This window comes from Rattus norvegicus, chromosome 2 (assembly GCF_036323735.1).
Source record: "Rattus norvegicus strain BN/NHsdMcwi chromosome 2, GRCr8, whole genome shotgun sequence".
In the NCBI taxonomy this organism is placed as follows: Eukaryota; Metazoa; Chordata; class Mammalia; order Rodentia; family Muridae; genus Rattus; species Rattus norvegicus.
Window position 1 is genome coordinate 159796224 of NC_086020.1, and position 22603 is coordinate 159818826.

General features: G+C 35.7%; 1 protein-coding gene across 1 annotated transcript in view; it reads right to left on the reverse strand.

The window, feature by feature from the left end:
* Window positions 1-8344: 8344 nt before the first annotated feature.
* Si (sucrase-isomaltase) overlaps window positions 8345-22603 on the reverse strand; it is an 80335-nt gene continuing 66076 nt past the window's right edge. The window contains exons 42-48 of the mRNA NM_001389226.1: window positions 20739-20823; window positions 20601-20657; window positions 19859-19983; window positions 13759-13847; window positions 11604-11653; window positions 11231-11398; window positions 8345-8862 (exon numbers count right to left, since the gene is read on the reverse strand). Of these exons, the coding sequence (NP_001376155.1) occupies window positions 8794-8862; window positions 11231-11398; window positions 11604-11653; window positions 13759-13847; window positions 19859-19983; window positions 20601-20657; window positions 20739-20823 (643 nt within the window). The 3' untranslated portion in view covers window positions 8345-8793. The remainder of the gene's footprint in view (window positions 8863-11230; window positions 11399-11603; window positions 11654-13758; window positions 13848-19858; window positions 19984-20600; window positions 20658-20738; window positions 20824-22603) is intronic.

A 22603-nucleotide genomic window follows, 5' to 3' on the forward strand; every position in this document is an offset into this window, starting at 1 on the left:
AGCTTGCCATTTTAAGAAAAAGTCTACATTAATGATTAGCAATATTAAAGAAATGAAATTAAATTGTAAATCTAATTTTTTCTTTTTTCTTTTTCTTTTTTTTTATAAGGACAACATTTAATTAATGTTGGCTTACAGGTTCAGAGTTTTAGTCCATTATCATCAAGATGGGAACATGGCAGGACCCAGACAATCAAGATGCAGGAGGGTCTGAAAGTAAATCTTATTTTTCAAAACTTTACATGGATTAGCATATATTTAACCAATAGCAAGAAACATTATTTTCAATGTGTCAAATGTAAATGTTTTCTGTATTATAATAGTACAGGATTTAGAATACTCCCGTCAGCTAAAAATTATCACATAAACAATTGGGTGGAGAATTTCACCATTGGCAAGATAAACACTTTAAATTATTCAATATTTATCATTTTATTTTATTTTACTTTATTTTTAATTTAGAAACGTATGAAAGAATATGTTTTTTTTCTCCCTGTATGTATGTTTGGATACCAGGTGCATGGTGCATTCAGTGTCCACAGCAGCCAGAGAGAGGGCACTGGATTCCCAGGACCCGACATACAGATGGTGTGAGCCTCCAAATGAGTTCTGCGATTAGGACCTTGGTCTTTCTGGAAGAATATCAGTGCACTTTTACCAATGAAGTCATCTGTCCCAGTCAATATTTATCATTGAAAATGGAGGACAAGTGAGAAATAGAGTACCCCAGGAGTGTCTAAAAAAGTAGTTAAAGAAAATACTTTTGGTTTTGCGGTCCCCACATCAAAGAGATAGGAAACAATTTTGTCCTTTAGATTATTGTCTTTATTGAGAAACTTGGCTGTTTGAGTTTAATAACTTCTTCATGTGAATGGAGGCAATACAATATACTATTTAAAATTTAAAGTAAATTTTAAAAAATAGAGTAACATGCAATATCTCCAAATTTAATCTACATATCTCTAATCTTGTCATGGCATGTGTATTTCAAAGATAAACTTACTTTCAAGATTCAGAAGTTATATATCTATAAATATCATACATTGCAATATGGTTCTAGTTTGAACTAAAGAGTTCTTACAAGACTTTAAGGTAACTAAAAATGGACTCCTACTCATACATAAGTCTAAATATTTCTACAAATGATTATCAGATTCTGTGAATGTTATTTGCACTCATATGCTATAAAACTCATTATAGCATTGAATTTCAACTAAATTGGGTATTGCATTTCCTTTTTTTTATTGGATATTTTCTTTATTTACATTTCAAATATTATACCCTTCCTAGTTTCCTCCCAGAAACACCCTACCCCATCTTCTCACCCCATGCCTCCACGAGGGTGCTCCACCTACTATCCACTCCCTCCCTCCTACTTCCCGCCCTGGTATTCCCCTACACTGGGGCATCAAGCCTTCATAGGACCTAGGGCCTCTCCTCCCATGGATGCCTGACAAGGCCATCCTCTGCTACATATGCAGCTGGAGCCATGAGTCCCTCCATGTGTATTCTTTGGTTGGTGGTTTAGTCCCTGAGAGCTCTTGGGTGTCTGATTAGTTGATATTGTTGTTCTTCCTATGGGGTTGCAAATCCCCTCAGCTACCTCAGTCCTTTCTCCAACTTCTTCATTGGGGACCCTGTTCCCAGTTCAATGGTTGGCTGTGAGCATCTCCCTCTATATTTGTCAGGCTCTGGCAAATATTCTCAGGAGACAGCTATATCAGGCTCCTGTCAACATGCACCTCTTGACATCCCCAATAGTGACTGGGTTTGGTGACTGCACATGGAATGGATCCCCACATGTGGCAGCCTTTGGATGGACTTTCCTTTGATCTCTGAATGCTTCAGTACTTCTTAGAAGGGGAAACAAAATATGGAAATACAGAGACAAAGCGTGGAGTATTGTGTTCCTTAAACTACTAATAAGCAAGATAACAGTTGAAGGACAAAGTTCACAGTGATAATGTAATTAATGTAAAGCAGTATGTATCTATTCTCTAGTTATTTTATTAGTCTCTTCTTCAAAATAAAATAATTGTGATGGCTACATTGTATTCAACAAGCTGAGGAGGAGGGTGACCCCATAGGAAGACCAGCAGTCTCAACTAACCCAGACCCCTGAGATCTCTCAGACACTGAGCCACCAACCAGGCAGCATAAACTAGGCCCCCAACACATAAACAGCAGAGGACTGCCTGGTCTGGCCTCAGTGGAAAAAAAAAAGAAGCCTCAATCTTAAGAGACTTGTGGCCCCAGGGATTGGAGAGGCCTGGCTGTGCATGGAGATGGGAGGTGGGGACATCTTGGACATAGAGGGGTGGAGGAATAGTATGAGGAACTGTAGGCATGCAAACTTGGAGGTGGGTAAAGACTGTACTGTAAAAAAAAGGAGTAAAAAAATTAATGTGTGTCTTGATGTTGTATAAAACATTATGACAGAGTGTTAATATTTCTTGCAATGTCAGGAAAGAACATGAGGAATAAAGCATGTCTTGTAGACAGAATAAACTTTGTGTCAAAGCTTAAAAAAAATATCATCTTAACCAGGGCAATGACAGGATGAATTATAAAGAGTAAAAGATAATGTCCTGGTGAGTGGGGAGAAATTATGTGACAGAAAAGCTGGTGACAAATACTGGTTGGTATGTTATATCTCAATAAGATCCCTACAGTAATACCCAAATGTAATGGTTGGAATTAATTGTCAACTTGACGGGTTCCAGAAGAAATCAGAAGAAAATCCACTACACATGTGTATCCAAGGAGTTTGCAAGTTGCAGTAATTGAACCGTGAAGGCTAGAAACTCCATGTCACCTTCTTTTCCTCAGAAGACACTATCTAGAAGTGATTGGAACCAGAAATACTCCAGATTAACTGCATGTGACTTGTGACTGATTATAATGCTTAAATTGATGACCCCCATTAGAGATTGAGATTCTATTGGGACATGCAGTGGAGAAAATTATAGGCAGAACTACATTTAACTAATAGAGCCTGTGTGAAAAAGCTCGTCCTCTGCAAATGAGACATGGGTTTAGACAGGTTGGATAGAGACATTAATTTCCACAGGCTGTTTGGAAATGACAATACAGAAATCCCGTTTTCAACTATAACTCAAGTACTCCTTGTCTATCTTCATATCTTGAAATGAGTACCTGGAATCTTTCACATTTTTACTTGTGAAATGGAAAGTTGCAAATTGTCAAACAAATCTATGTTCATTGACTGTGAAGGGGAAGGAAACAAACTCTGGAATCACATGGTACCTCTGAAAGCAGTTTGGGGAGACTCTGAGAAGTGGAGTTGTGCTATGGAATTGGAGGTGATTAAGGAAGCAATACTTGCTCTGGGTGGCAGGGCTGTCTTAATAATTCAGTATAATTCTATTATTGGTTTTCCTAACTAAATTTTTTTTCAAGGAACAAAACAGGAAAAAAACTATAATTAGAAAAAAGGTCAGAGGTTTCCATTAGCAAAGAGAGAAGTTGATTAGCATTAGTGTAGCTTATCTTCTGGGTTAACTCATGAATAAGTAGGTGATGAACAGACGAAACAGCAGTTAGAAGTTCTTACTGCCTTAGCACAGGGCCTAATGCAGATGGTCTGTATGTGCTCCCAATCGTCTGAACTGCTGGCTTCAGACTATCCAATCTCTTCCGACCTTTCCAACAGCTGGACATACATACTATAAAATTATATATACATAAATAAAAATAATAAAAGGAATTTAAAAAACATGACACAGCCAGAATACAGCAAATACAGAGGCGTATGCCAGCAGCAAACCACTGAAATGAGAATAGGACCCCATTGAAGGAATCAGAGAAAGAACTGGAAGAGCTTGAAGGGGCTCAAGACCCCATATGTACAACAATGCCAAGCAACCAGAGCTTCCAGGGACTAAGCCACTACCTAAAGACTATACATGGACTGACCCTGGACTCTGACCTCATAGGTAGCAATGAATATCCTAGTAAGAGCACCAGTGGAAGGGGAAGCCCTGGGTCCTGCTAAGACTGAACCCCCAGTGAACTAGATTGTTGGGGGAAGGGCGGCAATGGGGGAGGATGGGAAGGGGAACACCCATAAAGAAGGGGATGGGGAGGGATTAGGGGGATGTTTGCCTGGAAACCAGGAAAGGGAATAACACTCGAAATGTATATAAGAAATACTCAAGTTAATAAAAAAAACAAAAAAACAAAAAAAAACAAAAAAATGACTTAGTAGTCTTGTTTATCTCTTAATTGTGGTTAAAATAATTTTATCTGATAGTTCATTTCTGATTTCTTCCTATATAGTTACTACTACTAACTAGTTAGTTGATACTACAAGTATCTTCTGATGCCCATGTGGGAGCATTTCAAAGATGGAAGTCAGGCTAAAGGGAATACAGGCATGGAGTATCACTTCCTGCATGTAAGTGCTCATTCTCTAAAAATAATGGTTTTGTAGCTCCACATGCAGTGTTTGTGAATTCTTTGCCTCGATTTTATGATCTACTATTTGTTAATTCTTTCCAATCAGAGTAAGGTATCTTAAAAATGAACTGAATATTATATTTATTCTCATTTTCTTCTGTGGTATTTGAATACTAAGTTACTGTCTTGAATATAATTTTGGAATTATATTTAATTATATCTAATATATTTTAATTAATATAATTTATTTAATTATAGAAAGTAAAAGAGAACAAGTCATACAGAATTAGTTGTGTCTTGACCATAACAATCCCTGAGTATGTGACATCATAACTGAATATGTATTTGACACAAGCACAGCCTATTTGCCTCTGACAGATTTCAGGAACAATTGGCTGATGGGTAATTGGCATAGCTTAAGAGAGAGGGGAAAGTTTTCCTCTAGAGTCAAATTATGAGTGTGTGAGAATAAATAATCAGTGTGTTTAAAGACTGACAACTAAAGCAAGGCCTGCTGCTCCTGGATCTTTATACATGGAAAATGCTGTTCTACATAGACTTTGTACCCTGATGTGTTAATCTTTCCCCACCCCTTCAGTGTTGCAGTTACAAAACTACTGAGGTGCCAGGTTGTAGTGTTTTGAGTTAGAGAAATTCACCCAATAGCAACTTAAAACAAATGTTGACCCAAGCATGGTTGTTTTGTTAGTTTCTGGAGTTGGGAGAAAAGAAAAGAAGGAAGGAAGGAAGGAAGGAAGGAAGGAAGGAAGGAAGGAAGGAAGGAAGGAAGAGAGGGAGGGAGGGAGGGAGGGAGGGAGGGGGAGGGGATATAAGAAGAAAGAATTTGATGTGATAATTTGGAAGATACAAAGGAAAACTGGGAAGATACATATCTACAAACATAATACATTCATTCATATGGAATTGTTTTCAATGGGGGACAGATGAGGTGGAAGGAGAGAGTAAAGGGGGAAATGGCTGGAATTGGGGGGCACTTGGGGGATGGTGTGGAAACCAGGTGCAAAGGAAACTTGCTATAACCTATGATGTTTCAATTTTCTGTTGTTTAGAAAACAAACCTGTACCTGAAATTATGACTTGCTTTACCTAACATTCTAATGAGGTCTCCTAGTAAAGAAAGGTAAGGAGTCTCAACCCGCTATATATACTAGCATGGTATGGCTTCCATTGGAGCTAATAGGGTGTATTCAAGTGAAAGGTTGGTCAAAGAGGCCCTATGCAAATTCCCAAAGAACCCAGGCTGTTGCTATAACAAACTGACAACAGACTCCATTGCTGAGGACAAAAAATACACAACTAATTGAACATGGAGAAGATGCACTATGCAGAACCTTCAGCTCTACATTTTAGTCTCTTTCATACAGAGAGGTATTCTGCAGGCTACTGACAGAGATATGTTGGCACAAACTCAGTCAAAAAACCTATAACCTATGATCTGTTCTGCCTGTAAGATATGCTAGAGGAATGGAGGCACAGAACGTGTGCGAATATCCAACCAATGTCTGATTTGACTTAGATCCATTCCATGAGATAGGAATTCATACTCAGCACTCCTTGGTTAACCAAGAACCAGAGACTAGATAAAATGGATAATGAGAGTAAAACCAACTAATCTTAAAGAAAAATCAATATAAAATGATTCTTACTAATATTTTGCTACATTCACAGATCAAACTTTTTTCCAATTATCATCAGAAAGCTTTCTTCTGGCAGTAAATGGTAGCATATGCAGAGACCCACAGCCAGACATTATGCAAAGAGAAAGTCTAAATTACAGGTCTTTATCAAATCCCTCTCTCAGAGCTCAGGGACTGTGGTAGAAGAGGAAGCAGATAGAGTGTAAGAGCAGTCAGGGATGAAGGTCAAAAGGAGAAAAAGGCCCTCTGAACAAACTAAGATACATGAATTTATAGAGATTGAAGCAACAAGCACAAGGGTCTACACCAGGTCCTCTATGTATATATCATAACTAATAGCATAACATTTTTATGTGATTCCTGACTTTGAGAACAAGTGAGTCTCTGATTTTTGAGGTTATTACTGGGATTCTGTTCCTTCTGTTGGGTTGACATGTCCAACTTTAACATGGTAGTTTTTGCTTTGTATTATTATATTTTATTTTGTCATTTATGGTTGTTATCTCTTACAGGATTGTTCTTTTGTAATGGGGGTTGGATTGGGAGATGAGGGATTGTGGTGAGGAACTGGAGGAGTAGAGAAGAGTGTGAAAAACTATGATCAGGATAAATTATATGAGAAAATTTAATTTAAATAAAAGAAAAATTCATCCTTAAATCATTTTAAAGTTATAAAGCAACTTCCATTCCTTGACTGTGTCCCTAAGAAATAATGATTATTTAAGTAACATGTTATGTAAAACAAGTCATAATTTCAGTTGCAGGTTTGTTTTTGTAAACAACAGAAAAATGAAACACTAACTTACCTTTCTTTCTTTCTTTCTTTCTTTCTTTCTTTCTTTCTTTCTTTCTTCCTTCCTTCCTTCCTTCCTTCTTTCTTTCTTTCTTTCTTTCTTTTTTTGGATTTTTTTATTTACATTTCAAATGCTATTCCCTTTCCCTGTTTCCCTGACATAAGGCCTCTATCCCACCCTCCTCCCCTTCTTCTATAAAGGTGTTCCCTTCCCCAACCATCCCCTTTCATGTCCCATCCCCCTGACATTTCCCTACACTGAAGGGTCCAGCCTTGGCAGTACCAAGGTGCCCACCAAGACGATCCTCTGCTACATATGCAGCTGGACTCACAGGTCAGTCCATGTATAGTCTTTGGGTAATGGTTTAGTCCCTGAGAGCTCTGGTTGGTTGGCATTGTTGTTCTTATGCAGTTGCAAGCCCCTTCAGTTCCTTCAGTCCTTTCTCTAATTCCTCCAACGGGGATCCCATTCTCAGTTCAATGGTTTGCTGCCTCCATTCGCCTCTGTGTTTGTCATGCTCTGACTGTGTCTCTCAGGAGAAAGCTATATCTGGCTTCTATCAGCATGCACTTCTTAGCTTCATCAATCTTATCTAGTTTGGTTGGTATATATTTGGGTTGTGTATCCATGTGGGGCAGGCTCTGAATGATGGTCATTCCTTCAGTCTCTGCTCCAAACTTTGCCTCCATATCCCCCTCCTATGAATATTTTTGTTCCCCCTTTTAAGGAGTAAGGTATCCACACTTTGGTCATCCTTCTTCTTGAGCTTCTGTGGTCTGTGGATTGTACCTTGGGTAATTTGAGCTTTTGGGTTAATATCCACTTATCAGTGAATGCATAGCATGTGTGTTTTTCTGTGATTGGATTACCAACTTGCCTTTCTACTGTTTTCATATATCTGTGAATTTTTGTACTCTTTTCACTTACTTAAGTGTCAGAACTCCATGTTGTTTTTGAGTTTAAATATTTTAATGTAGCTACAGTATTCGCAACCAAGACTTGAATTAAAAAGACAGACACTCATTTTAAGAATGAGTCTCTGGAGCCTGAATATTTAAGAATAGACAACACTATTTTCTTCCCTTGCATGTGAAGTAAAACCATAAAAAGAAAATTATTTATATTAAACATAGGAGTTATGACAAGTGTATCCAAAGCACCAATATAATGACATTTGAAAAATGATATTTGGAGAGTAATTAGGTCATGAAGGTGGAGTTCTCACATAAGTATGTATGCCGAGTAAAGAAGAGATGTGAAGAAGATGTTTCTGTTCTTTCCTTCTCTGACATCTGCTAATACAAAACTATATTGTACACTGCAGGATCTGCAGGCACCTTGTTCTTTGGATAATGACCTGGGAGTATTTGATGTTTTTGACTAAAACACCATGTTATATTAACTCATTTTAGCATTCCAACCTGAATGCCAGAGCTTCTTTGAAAAACAAAGGAAAAAAAAACCCCTCACATCTTAATGTATTTATACAACTTTTATTTTCTGTTTTAAAATGAAATATACATAGTACAAAATGATTAAATATTGTGATATGTTAAATAAGTTTAGCCTACACAATTGAATGTATTAGTATATATAATTTATAGATACAAAAATTTTAATTTAAAAATCACTTCCATTAATCATAACCTAGTTGTATGCATACAAGTTTACAGGTTTAGCTGTTTAGCTGTGACTTGCAAGGTATCATAATCATTCAAATCCTTTTCAACCTGCTGAGCAGTGGCATCCAGGATGCATTTGTAGCACAAGCTAGCATTTCTTTTGATGCAAACAATGGAGAAATATTTGGATAAGGAGCATGATAATTGTGTTTCAAAGAACGTATGTAGTCAGGAAAAATGGAAATAGAACCATGGACCTGATATCAATTCCTCCTCAGGAACTCAAACTGATGTTGATCTTCATGACCAGGTGATTTGTATTGGTTCATCAAGAGTAACATTCATATTTTTCAGGTCAAATATTAGTGTCTAAAAAGAGAAAAAGTTGAAATTAATCACTTAAAGATAACTATATTTTTCTTATCATTCTTTTTTAACAAAAACTGTTTTCATCTCAGTTATCTATATGTAAGCAGATGTAGCTTCTCCTTATTTTCATGTTGGTATTCATTCATGTTCTTTGCCTTTTGTGTGGTCAGGTGGGGTTGATTTGGCCTCCAATCCAGTTTATAGTTCATCAGATCCAGGCGTTCTGAATGGCAGGAACTTAAAAGCAGCTAGTCACATCACACCTCGTCATGTCATGTCATGCCACAGAACACATTACATTGAATCATCTCACATTCATGGTAAATGGCATCAATCAAAGTTACCTGCATTTTCTTCTATTGAGAAACTCGTGTAATCTTCATATACTCTAGTACATGGATTCATGGAATGGAATGGTGCTTTGCACAGTGAACTGGGTCTTCCCACATCAGTAAACATAATCAAGAAAAAGCCTTCTAGACATGCCCGCAGGCCAATCTAGTCTAGACATTGTCTCATACAGATACTTTTCCAGAGTATTCTAGAGTGTGTCAACTTGATTATATAATAGATATATAACATAATGTTATATAATATACATACACACACATATATATGTCTTACAATTTCTTAAAATTATAATTAACTGTTTGCTTATTTTTTCTTCCTCTTCCTCCTACTTTATTTATATACTCCTTTTTGCAATTTTTAAAATTCATGGCCTCTTTTCCCATTAGGTGTTTTTACTTATAAATATAGTGCAAATACAAAAATAAACCCTTTTTTATTCTGCACAATGTGATTTGTCTGTTTGATGTTGGATAACCAATAGCTGTGATTTTGAAGTATATGTTTATGCATGAGATTTAAGACAAAGACTTATAAGGAACTGTGTATAGTTGTTATTTTAAAGGAAAAACTTTATAAATCATCAAGTAATATTCTTAACATTTAAACTTATCTGTGCAAAGGTTTATAATTGTTCCAAATAAACTTAGAATAACACTTTGGAAAACCTCATTTGACCCTGACCAGCTATCATTATGTACTTCGATTTTTATACTGAAGTCATGAGGCTTATTTACTATTCATATATATATATATATATATATATATATATCATGTCATTTCTTCTCAATCTAACTAAACAAGGGGAAATACAATCCAATTTATTTTAAACTGTGATTGATGGTGAATAAAACCTGCAAACCAATTTGCCCTTAAGGGAAACAACTGCCTTATCTTCTACCTTTGACCAAAGGACTAAATCAGTATCATTTTTGCTAGGCATTTTGTAAGTCACAACACATGTTTCTAAACAACATATATTTGTGAGAGTAAATTTTAAACTTTTTCAAGAAAAGGCACCACCGAATATTCTAAACTGCTCCCCTTGCCAAAAATGCTGACATAATTGAAAAAAAAAGAATTAAAAAGAATAGATTGTCATTCCATTAGTAGAAGACTAGATTCTGAGTTGAAGAGTAAATCCAACAGGCAGATTAGACACTGTCAGCAAAGCTAATTTGAGATTCAACTGAAAGAGACTGGCATTGGTGATGTGGCACACTAAGAGTCCGGGGTCCATTAGAACATCAAGTTGATTAAAGCTGTCTTTCTTTCAAACTAAAGATGGACAGCCCTGTAACTCTGTGAATTATGTTCCCTTAAACTGACTGCTTGATGGCTTGCTCTTCCCATATAAATTTAAATTTTTCCTCACAGTTACAAACATGAACACATGGACTCACCCAAAAGAAACACAGGTAGTGATATCACAAATATACATTGTATTAAGCCTAATTTTATTGGTAATGAATTCACAGAGTTTGGATGAAAAGGATCTTAAAGGTTGAATATTTACCAAATTTGGAGGATGGCCTAATAGTATAGTGGAAACTAAAAGGCCATTACTAGTGGTAGGGCTGTTCTGACACAGGGATTCTGATGCCTGGCTCAGAGTCTGTATTCTTTTTCACGACAATATTCATCCTCCTAAACAGAGCTACATTAATTTTGAAACAATTTCAGAGGCTTTTTATCTGAGGTATATGCAATGCTCAAATGTAAATCTTATGATTAAAAATAGTATTTGAGCAATTGTTCAATTGCAATTTGGAATTATAATCTAAAATAATATTGTTTATTTTGTGTAAGAGAAATTGTAAAATAGCTGCTATTACATTATCTGTTTGAAAAGTTACTAAGGACATTCACACATAAATACATATGTGAGCATAACATAGTTGGATAACTGGCAAACACCACAGCTTATTTGTAATTCTGTTTCTTTAGTCCTGACCATGAGAAAATGTGTAGATGTTGTTCAGAGGCATGCTTGAGTAAAGCACATTTTTACACCACTTACCTCCTTAGCTTCCTCTTGAGTAAAAGGAGGCTGATGTTTACTTCCTCCATAAATCAAATTAGCATTGCTGATACGGAGTGTTCCTTTCCCCCATATGTGGATGCTTCCAAGTCTCATCTCCTGTTTGTTTTTATACCCATTTGCCAATACAGTGCTTGTTAAAGTTGTCTATAAAGGCATAAAAAGAAAACAAATAAATTCTCCATTGAAAATTCAAGTAAGTAGTCAGAAAATACATAGCTATGAACTAACGTGAATCTCATTGGATAGCACATAAATGATTCAATTACAGTATGTAGTGTGTGTTACATAGTGAACCACGAATAAAACTGTACATTATTTAGTAAAATTTATTACAGAAGATATTACATACCTGATTTAAATTGAATTGTATCGAGGTGTATTGACCTCTTTCATAAGTGTCTTGAAAGAAAAAACAATAAATTATTTTCTTTTCAAAGAACAATAATAAATTGTAGCATACTTATTTTTCTTCTCAGGTAAAAGTGATATAATATTCTTTTATTGAATTTCAAGATAAAGTCAAGCAAACATACAAAACAAATAAAAACATTACAGCCATTACTTTATCTAAAGTCCATGTTATTATAATAATAATATTGCTTACTAATATTAGTAAGTGTTTAATAGTGGTAAAGTATTTATTATAGTAAGTGTTTAAGTACAATAACAGAAATAATAAAGGAGATGTGCATGGCCATTATCATAATAATTATGGCTATCCTCATTGTACAGTGAGGAAGTTTGTCACAAGACAAAAAATGATGAAACTTTCAAAAATTATTTTTTGTACCTATGCAAAAACAGGATTTATATGATGACAATAAGTAGTCATATATATGATAAAACATAAACTGACGTAGTGTAGAAAACCTGATGTCTTCTAATTCCTCTCCTAGTCACACAAAGAACAATGTGCAAACTATGGTCTATTTATGTCATTACTTTTATGAAAATTAATTTGCTGATAATCTTGCTATTCTAAAACTGATATTATGCTATGAACATTTTCTTTCTATATATTCACATAGAACATGTAGATTTTCATTTATGTATGCATTCACATATATGTGTACACATGTATTTGTGTTCATGTATTTGTGAAAGACAGGTGATTCCAACTGTTTTCTTTTCTGAGATTCTCCATCTAAACCTGAGCTGGTTACATAGACCATATACTACATTATTTACAGCTCATGTAAAGGATAAGTTTTTCTCTAACTTGTTAGTCTAAGATTACAAAGGCACACTGCCAGTATTTGATAAAAAACAAAAACAAAACAAAACAAAACACCAAGGGGTACATGTTTATGTCACAGAAATCAGATTTTCCTGTTTTCAAGGCAAGTGTTGAATAACTAATTGAATTATTTTCCCAACTCTCAGGATATGTACTCTTAACAAAACCTGGAGGTGTACCTGATGCCAATGGAGAGAAAAACATACATAGTGAGAGGCTTAACTATTTATTGTAGATATTTCTGTTGTTATACCATCATGAATACAATGCAAATAAATTTCGCAATAAGATAGTTTTTCATGTTAAGATAAAAATAAAACCATAGCAATAAACACATTGAATGTTAAAAGGATAAGCAAAAGCAGCAGCAACCCAGTAAGGACACTGAGCTAATTTCTTGTTTTAGGGTATACTTCTGCGTTGATTATGACACATAAAATGTGGCATTCTTGGCTCATTGACCTATTGGGTCATGTAAACATCACTTTGCTAGCTTCCGCTAAAGGTAAGCTGTGTCTAAATACCTTTATAGTAAGGGACAAAAATTTTCTTTTATTTTTTAAACTTTTATGTGGACTGTTTCCAGCAATTATTATACTATTTGAACATTAAATGATATGTCTAGCTTTATGTTCCACTTTCAAAGTACAATAGCTGACACAGTGTAACTTTAAGAATATAAGCATACTGTCTTTCACTTGACTGTCTCAACCTGACATTCCAGCTTACCAATAATGAACTAGAGACTTACTATTATTTATTAACCATAAGCCTTAAATGGCTATCTCTCAGCTAACTTTTCACATTTAAATTAACCTAACTATTCTATTCCACATTCTGTCCTATGGCCCATTACCATTCTCTCACATAATCAGTCCCAGTATTGGTTCCTCCCACCTCATGACCAGCTGGAGAAACACACACACACACACACACACACACACACACACACACACACACACACACACACACACCTGATTCTTTCCTGGAGATTCTAATTGTGCCCAAAAAAAATCCTGCCTTTCTTCTCATGTCATGCTATAGGTAATCAGATCATTATTAAACCAACCAGAAGATGATGGTGAAGAATGTTTACAAAATATACAGGTAGATGATGATCCAAGAAAAATAACACCAAAGTCGAGCCTGTACTCAATTCTCTTGAAGGCATATCAACATTTGAATAATATAAAGACAACTTTACACAGTGCACAAATGAGATTATCTCAACCGCTGTCAGTTACATTTGTCTGAATGGAAGACTTACCTATAGACTCTCCATCATCCCAAAATAGAGTCCCTTGTGCCATTTGGTTGTCATCTGCAGCAACAATGAGCTTCATGTAATTCTGTCGACTACAAGAAAAAAAATGTAATTCTATATTTTCAGAGGATATTGTATAATATGATAGTCATGAAAGAATATGCATTGTAAGGAAATTAAGAAAACCAACATCTAAACAGAGAAAATGAAGACTTTACTTCTATAAAATGAGAAAATAAAATACGGAAAGAAAATTCACCATATACATAGTAAAGTATCTCAAATGTCATTTAGCTTTAAGAGTTCACCTAGCACCATTAATCAGAAGAGGACTCATTCATAGTAGCTGAAAACATTAGGTTTATGGATACTGTAACTTTTATGCATCTCTATTTTAATCAGTCTCTCCCCCCGTCCTCCTCTGCTCCCTCTTCCGTCGATTCCTCTCTCACATACCAAAATAAGACATGTGTATGTCCAATATTCCACAATTGAACTGTAGTCTCAGCCCCAGTATGCAATTTTTAATACTTTCAGTGTAAAACTTCTTCACATTTCAATATATAAAACATTAGATTATAATTGCTTACTAATAATAATTCAAAGAATAACTATATAGTTCTACGTCCATGCTTTTTAATTGATAACATCTCTCAGCATATGCCTATATAGGTCTACTTATTAATTAAACACAGCAGACTGTACAACATTGTGTAAGAAGTAACTTGGTTTGAAAGCATCAAATTGTTAAAAAAAAGGGTGGTTCTTTAACAAACTATTCTTTTCTACATTGATATGATAGTCACAGATATTAAAATGTATTCTATTCTCAAGTTTCTTAACATTTTCAGAATTTTACAGCTCAATTTTTAGTAACTTCATATTAAAATTATAAGCGAGCATGACAAAGCAAAAATCCTTAAATGTATATTAATATTTACTTAGATAAAATGAACTGTATCATATAAATATAAAAAATATGATTAATCTATATGCATAGTGGCATATTAATTCAATCCCATATTCCCAGAATTTGAGATACTGAGAGAGGAACATCATGGATACAAAGTTCACTTTGGCTACATAGCAAAATCCTGTCTTGAAAAACAAAACTAAAGTCTGGTTGAGCCTTCAATTTACAAATACTTATGAAAATTATATTAAGTGTCTTACAGCTTATACTCTACTCTGGAAACAATTATAACAATATTCCATATAACTTGCAACATTAGGAACAGAAACCAAAAAAAGATGTAGAAAAAGACCTCTCAGTGAAACTGAGAGTTCTTCAAGACCTAGTTTATATATACATATATATATGTATATATACATATACATATATATGCATACACAGATATATGCATACACACATATATATATGTATATATATATATATATATCTCCATATATGATTGAAGTAGTTCAGTACTGTTTGTTCATGACCTCTCGGATGTCATCCTATAGCTTTCCAGGAAGTAGGCATAGGTTAGATTAAGAAGCAAAAGGAAAGGGTCGGTCTTACATCGACCACGTCACAGAATCTATTCATGATACTTAGAGGTTGGACATATCAGTGAGTCCTTATAAATAAAAAAAATGGACCAGGGATTTTATAAAGTGATGAATGATAATAGGGAAATTCAAAGCGGTATGTCTCCACCAGTACCTGCTCAAGGTAAGACTAAAGGAAAATGGAAAGCAGGCAGGTCCTGAACCTCCATCCACTAGGAACTATTATGCACTCTATTGTTAATGGATATTGACAATAACCATTATTAATTGTTAATTGACTTTATTGTTAGTGGATATCTTTATTTCGACAAAGTATCAGTCAGAAAATATATCATAGAACGGAAATGAGCAGGTAGAGGCAACGAATCAAAATGTACAACAAGGGGAAGTCATCAAATAATAGGAACTCTGTAAGCTTCATAAACTCAACTATCATTCAGTGATAAACCAGTAAGATAAATATTGAGGGATGGAAGGACTATGTATGTGTAATAATAAATGAAGGATTGTACCACTGAAGAGGCTATTTGACCTGTAGTTCCAAAAACATGTCAATCTATGAGCTGCAAATGCTGAATGCTAAAGGCTTAGAGATGGCTGTTAGTTCCATGGGATTAGTCGGATAGAAAATAAAGAACCTTTGGAATAATGGATCTTTTGTATGGGATATTATTCACTTAAAACCACAGATCAAAAAACAACATCATAAGCTCTGTTTTAAGTATGGACACTGGGTGAGAGTTGGGTATCCCTGCAGGTTTATCAAATATGGTGGGGCTGTTTGTGATAGACTATGAAAATGGCAAAGACATTTTACCTTCCTCTCATTTATACCTTCCTCTCATTTTTCTACAATTCATATTTGTATTCTAGAGATTCTTTAAAAAATACTGTTTTCAGATCTGGGAATATAGCTCTGTTAGCTAGCTTGCCCAGCATGCTCTTACAGTGTGAGCTCTAGCCCTGCATATGCTAAGCAAGGTAGAAAACACCTGAAATCTCAGCAGCACCCAGAAGCAGAGACAAGGAGATCAAAATTCAAGGCCATGCTTTGCTGCATAGGAAGTTGAAAATTGGTTTATACTATTTGAGTCCCTACCTCAAAATGAAAAACAAATCACAAATGAATGTTTTTAAGGAGTGTCATTATTTCTATGTCACAGAGAAAAATAAAATTAAAAAAAAAGATGATGGCTTTTGTTAAGTTTCAAAAAAAATGATTCATTTGTAAATACTTACGCATATTATGTACAGAGGTCCTGAAGTTTTAGTTTGCAGTTAGTAGGGAAGCCTCACTTCTAATGGAATCTATTACTGGAATGTAACTTTCTATGAGTCTTCAACATTTATGCATATTGCATGTGGAAAGATAATAGCAGCTTTTCTCTTGAAATTACATTTTTTAAGAAAATTTTGGTAGGTGATGTTGAAAGACAGGATCAGTTACTAACATGATTATTATATTTACTGTTCATTATATTAAAGAGTAAAGTATGTCCTCTTTCAAGCAAAGGATGGACAGGACTGTTTGCATCTCACAAAATATGCAGCTCCCCTAGATATTCAACTGACTCAACCTTTAAGTGTGACGTCTACCAGGGTAGCTTTCTGGCATCCCAGTTGGACTAGGGAGCAGGGAAACCTGAGGTTCTTCAGTATTCTCATTTTCCTGCCATGTCTTTGGTTTATAAGTAAATACCCACTTTGCTACAGAAGGATTATGGGGAAGAGCTCAGACATTTCTACCTACTAACTTTAGAGCCAGATATTTCTTTCTTTTCTTTTATTAAATATTTTTATATTTACATTTCAAATGTTATCACCTATTTTGGTATCCCCTCCACAAACACCCTATCCCATCTCCCTTTGACTGCTTCTATGAGGGTGCTCTCACACCTACCCACTCACTCCCTCCTCCCCACCCTGACATTTTCCTACACTGGGGCATTGAGCCTGCACAGGACCAAGAGCCTCACCTCCCATTGATGCTCACAAAGGTTATATATGTGGCTGGAGCCATGTGACCCTCTATGTGATGTGTACTCTTTGGTTGGTGGTTTAGTCCCTGGGAGCCCTGGGGGAGTGGTTCTGGTTGGTTAATATAGTTTTTCTTCTATTGGAATTGCAAATCCCTTCAGCTCTTTTAGTCCTTTCTCTAACTCCTCCATTTGGGACCCTGTGCTCAGTCCAATGTTTGGCTGTGAGCATTTGCCTCTGTATTTGTCAGGCTCTGGCAGAACCTCTCAGGAGGTAGCCTTATTATGCTCCTGTCAGCTTGCACTTCTGGAATAGTGTCTGGGTTTGGTGACTATATAAGAGATAGATCACCAGGTGAGGCAGTCACTAAATGGCCTTTCTGTCAGTCTTCTGTCAGACTCTGTCTCCACATTTCTTCCTGTGAGTATGTTGTTCCCCCTTCTAAAAAGAACTGAAGCATCCACACTTTGGTCTTCCTTATTCTTGAGCTTCATGTGGTCTATGGATTGTATCTTGGGCATTGCGAACTTTTGGCCTAATATCAAGTTATCAGGGAGTGCATACTATGTGTGTTATTTTGTGACTGGATTATCACACTGTGAATGATATTTTCTAGTTCCATTCATTTGCCTATGAATTTAAGTTAGTCATTGTTTTTAATAGCTGAATAGTACATCGTGTAGATGTACAACATTTTCTGTATCCATTTCTGTTGCAGAACATCTGGTTTGTTTCCAGCTTCTGGCTATAAGGCTGCTATGAACATAGTGGAGCATGTGGCCTTGTCATACATTGGAGCATCTTTTGAGTATATGCCCAGGAGTGGTATAGTTGAGTCCTCAGGTAGCACTATATCCAAATTTCTGAGGAAGTTCCAGACTGATTTCCAAAATGGTTGTACCAGTTTGCAATCCCACCAACATTGAAGGAGTGCTCCTCTTTCTTCACATCCTCACCAGCATCTGCTGTCACCTGAGTTTCTGATCTTAGCCATTCTCACTGGTGTGAGGTGGTATCAGAAGGTTGTTTTGATTGGCATTTCCCTGATGACTATGGATTCTGGACATTTATTTAGGTGCTTCTCAACCATTCTATATTCCTTGGTTCAGAATTCTTTGTTTAGCTCTTTAACCCAATTTTTAATAGGGCTATTTGATTCTCTGGAGTCTAACTTCTTGACTTCTTTGTATATATTAGATATTACTCCTCTATCAGTAGCATTGGTAAAGACCCAATCTGTTGGTTACCATTTTTTCCTATTGACTGTGTTCTTTGCCTTACAGAAGTTTTGCAATTTTATTAGGTCCCATTTGTTGAGTCTTAATCTTAGAGCATAAACCATTAGTGTTCTTTTCAGGAATTTTCTCGTGTGCCTATGTGCTAGAGGCTCTTTCCCAATTTCTCTTCTATTAGTTTCAATGTATCTGTTTCTATGTGAAGATCTTTGATCCCTTTGGACTTGAGATTTGTATAAGGAGATAAGAATGGGTCAATTTAGAAAATGTGGATGTTTCATTCCTTCTTAGAAGGGAGAACAAAAATATTCATGGGAGGAAGTACAGGGACAAAGAGTGGAGCAGGAACTGAAGAAAAGGTCATCCAGAGACTTCCCCTCCTGGGGATCCAAATCAAATGCAGCCACCAAACCCAGTCCCTATTGCTAATGCCAAGAAGTGCTTGCTGACAGGAGCCAGTTATAGGTGTCTCCTGAAAGGCTCTGCCAGAGCCTTACTGATACAGATGAAGATGGTTTCAGTTAACTATTGCACTGAACAATGGAGGAGTTAGAGAAAAGACTGACGAAACTGAAAGAGTTTGTAACACCATAGGAAGAATAACAATATCAACCAATGAGAACCCACCAGAGCTCCCAGGGACCATACCAACAACCAATGAGTACACATGGAGTGACCCATTACTCCAGCCAGGTATATAGCATAGGATGACAATGCCAGTATCAATAGAAGGAAAAGCCCTTGGTCCTGTGAAGGCTCATTTCCACAATGTAGGATAATGCCAGAAAGTTGAGGTTGGAGTGGGTGGGAGCATCCTCATAGAAACAGGAGGAGGGAGGAGGTGGTATAGGAGAGTGGGGAAAGCAGCTAACATTTGAAATGTAAATACTTAAAATATCCAAGAAAAGTAAAATTAAAAGAAAAAAAAGAATGGGTTGATTTGCATTCTTCTACATGCTAACCTAAAGGTGTTGAACCAGCACCTTTTGTTGGAAATGCTGTCTTTTTTCCACTGGATGATTTTAGCTGCTTTGTCAAAATCAAGTGACCATATGTGGGTACATTTCTGGATCTTCTATTCTATTCCATTGGTCTACCTGCTTGTCTCTGTAGCAATACAATACAGGTTTTTTTGTGGTTTTTTTGTTTTTTTATTTTATTTTATTATTATTATTTTTTTTTGGTTTTTTTTATCACTATTGTTCTGTAATGCAGCTTAAGGTTAGGAATGATGATTTCCCCCAGAAGTTTTTTATTCTTGAGAAGAGTTTCACTGTCCTGTTTTTTTGTTTTTGATTTGTTATTCCAAATGAATTTGCAAATGCTGTTTCTTGATACCTTACAAAATGCAATTACAGTTCTAAAACAAGTCTATTTACCTTAGATGTGTGTTCCGTGCTGGCTCTTGACATGGTAGAATGTAACCTCCTCGGACGTGTAGATTTATTGTATCAAAGGGAGCTGAAAATGTGTGAAGTATTCCTTTGAGCTTTATATCTTCCCCCTGATAAGGAGAAGAAGGGGGCGGGTGAGAATTGACATAATCAGTAATGTAAGATTTAAGAAAGCACATCTATGAAATAAAACGTCACATTTTTTTAAAGAAAAATGAACAAAACCCATATTTTTTTTAAAATGCTCTCATTTAAAGGGTATCCTAAAGACATGGTTATTCTTTCATTCTCAGATTTCATTTGGTTTTAGATTTCCTATACACTGTAAGTGTGGATTTCACAAGGTCATAAAGAAGGAAGAAGTTCATTATTCTTAATGATCATTTTTGTGTAGCCAAAAGAGGCAACAGAACGTTGTCATACGGTACACATTTCTGTTCCTACTTGCTAAAACAAATCAATGACTGCATAATTCACTAGAGCTTATAAATTAATTGTACCAAGGTATTTATTTTAATTCAAATATAATTAACAGAACATAAACAATTCAGGTTTTTTAAGTGGAAAATAAACAGATACATAAATTATATGAATAAACCATCAAAATATTATATATGTATATGTAATATATATATATATATATATATATGTGTGTGTGTGTGTGTGTGTGTGTGTGTGTGTGTGTGTGTGTGTTTAGTTAACTTTCTAAAAATCTTCCTAAACTTACTGTATGGTAGTCAAACCATCGAGCCTTAGGAACATAGCCAGTCACACTGGTCCTGAACTGGAATTGAAAAAAAAGTCATTGAAATAATCTGAGATAAAATGGTATCATTTTGATAATATAATACATGACTAGACTTACAGGTTCAACGACAGGAGTCACCATAAAAGCTGGACCCCATAGGAACTGCTTGTATATTTCCCAGGTTTCTTTATCATCAAAGAACCTGATAAAAGTATCACAAAGTATTCAATTAAACCAAAAATTTTAATTTCTTCTGAACAACATAATGTGTTTATGAGATCTAAGTTTGCTGTACTTTTTTTGTTTTTTGTTTTCACTTTTTTATTTTTAGATTCAAATGAAAATCATGCTCAAAAATATTTAAAATAAAAGGCCATTCTATTAATTGGAACACAGGGTCAAGCAGTACAGACTTTATGAGTCAAACCAAACTATGTCTAAATATTCTAATGAAAAACCTGTTAAATATTTGCACAATTGAATGACAAGTCACTATGGAGGAGAGTTTATAGAAGAGAGTGAAAAGAGTTACTTAAAAGTTAACTTTGTCTAGTAAATAACAAGATTGAAAGCAGCAAGGAGAGACCACGTGCAGAAAGATTATAAATGTACACTGCATGGATTTTTTTTTAGATTCCAATAGAAGTGTTTTTTCGGAACAACACTATCAACCAAAAGAGCTCCCAGAGACTAAACCACCATCCAGAGACTCCACCTGGACAGACCCATGGCTCCAGCTGCATATGCAGCAGAGGATGACTTTGCTGGGCACCAAAGGGAGGAGAAGTCCTTGGTCCTGACAAGAATGGACCAGTGTAGGGGAATATCAGGGTTAGGAGGTAGGAAGGGGTTGGTGGATGGGTGGGGGAACACCCTCATAGAAGAAGGGGTAGGGGTGATGTGATTGGGGGGTTTTGGACGGGAAACCGAGAAAGGGGATAACATTGGAAATATAAATAAATAATATTCAATAAAAAGATAAAATGAATAGGTTTACAACTATAATCTGAGGCAAGATAATTGCCACAAAATGAAGAAATATCACAGAGGACAGGGTTGGAGATTGGGATAGGGGAGATTGCCTATCTTAAAGCTCTTCTTATTGGCTGACATGCCATTATGACATCGGAGATTCTTGGATATGGAAGTTGATTTTTAATAGTGAAATTAATGACCATAGTAAAAATGCTAAGTAATAGGAAATAGTCACTAGCCAATATTATGTTATTGAAATTAAGCATTGAATTTAGTTTAGTTTTTGTTTCATTAGCAACCAAGCATAGTGGTAAAATCTGTGCTGGGGTTTAGCCCACACTGAACTCGCTGTGATACAAAGGCTGAAGCACTCCAGTAGGACAAAAGAACTGTTCAGAATCCATAGTCAAAGTCTCAAACATTGGAAATGCAAACAGATTAGCCTGAAACCTAAGAAGAGGCTTGTCAGTGGGTAATGAGAGGAACAGTAGGGCAGTGGCAGGTGAGTTAAGGACAACTTCCATGTACCTTGAATCTCCAGAGGTATACATTTTTTACTACAAACTTTGTTTTTCTAAATATAATTTCCTTGAGCTTTTATTTGTGTTTTAATCATATCCATAACCACTAATTGCCTCTAATTATTACACCTTTTATTGTGACCCTTTCTCCACTTTTTTAAAAATTATAAAACCCTATTGGGTCATATAGTGCTGCCTATATACTCAGTCTATGACTGTCCTATGGTGCATGTTCAACCGACCAGGAGCTAGACACATAAAACTGACTCTGTTAAGAGTCATCTATTACTAATAGTTCCTCAGACAGGAGTAGGATTTCCTGTCTAATTTCCCATTCTATGCTTGGATTTTGTCTAGCTTGAGCTTGCAGAAACTTTTGAGAATACCGTTACAGCACTCTGAGTTCATATGTGCAGCTTCCCTTTTGTGTATTGAAAACACTGTTTTCCTGCGGTCATAGGTAGTCTTTCTGGCTCTTATGATCTT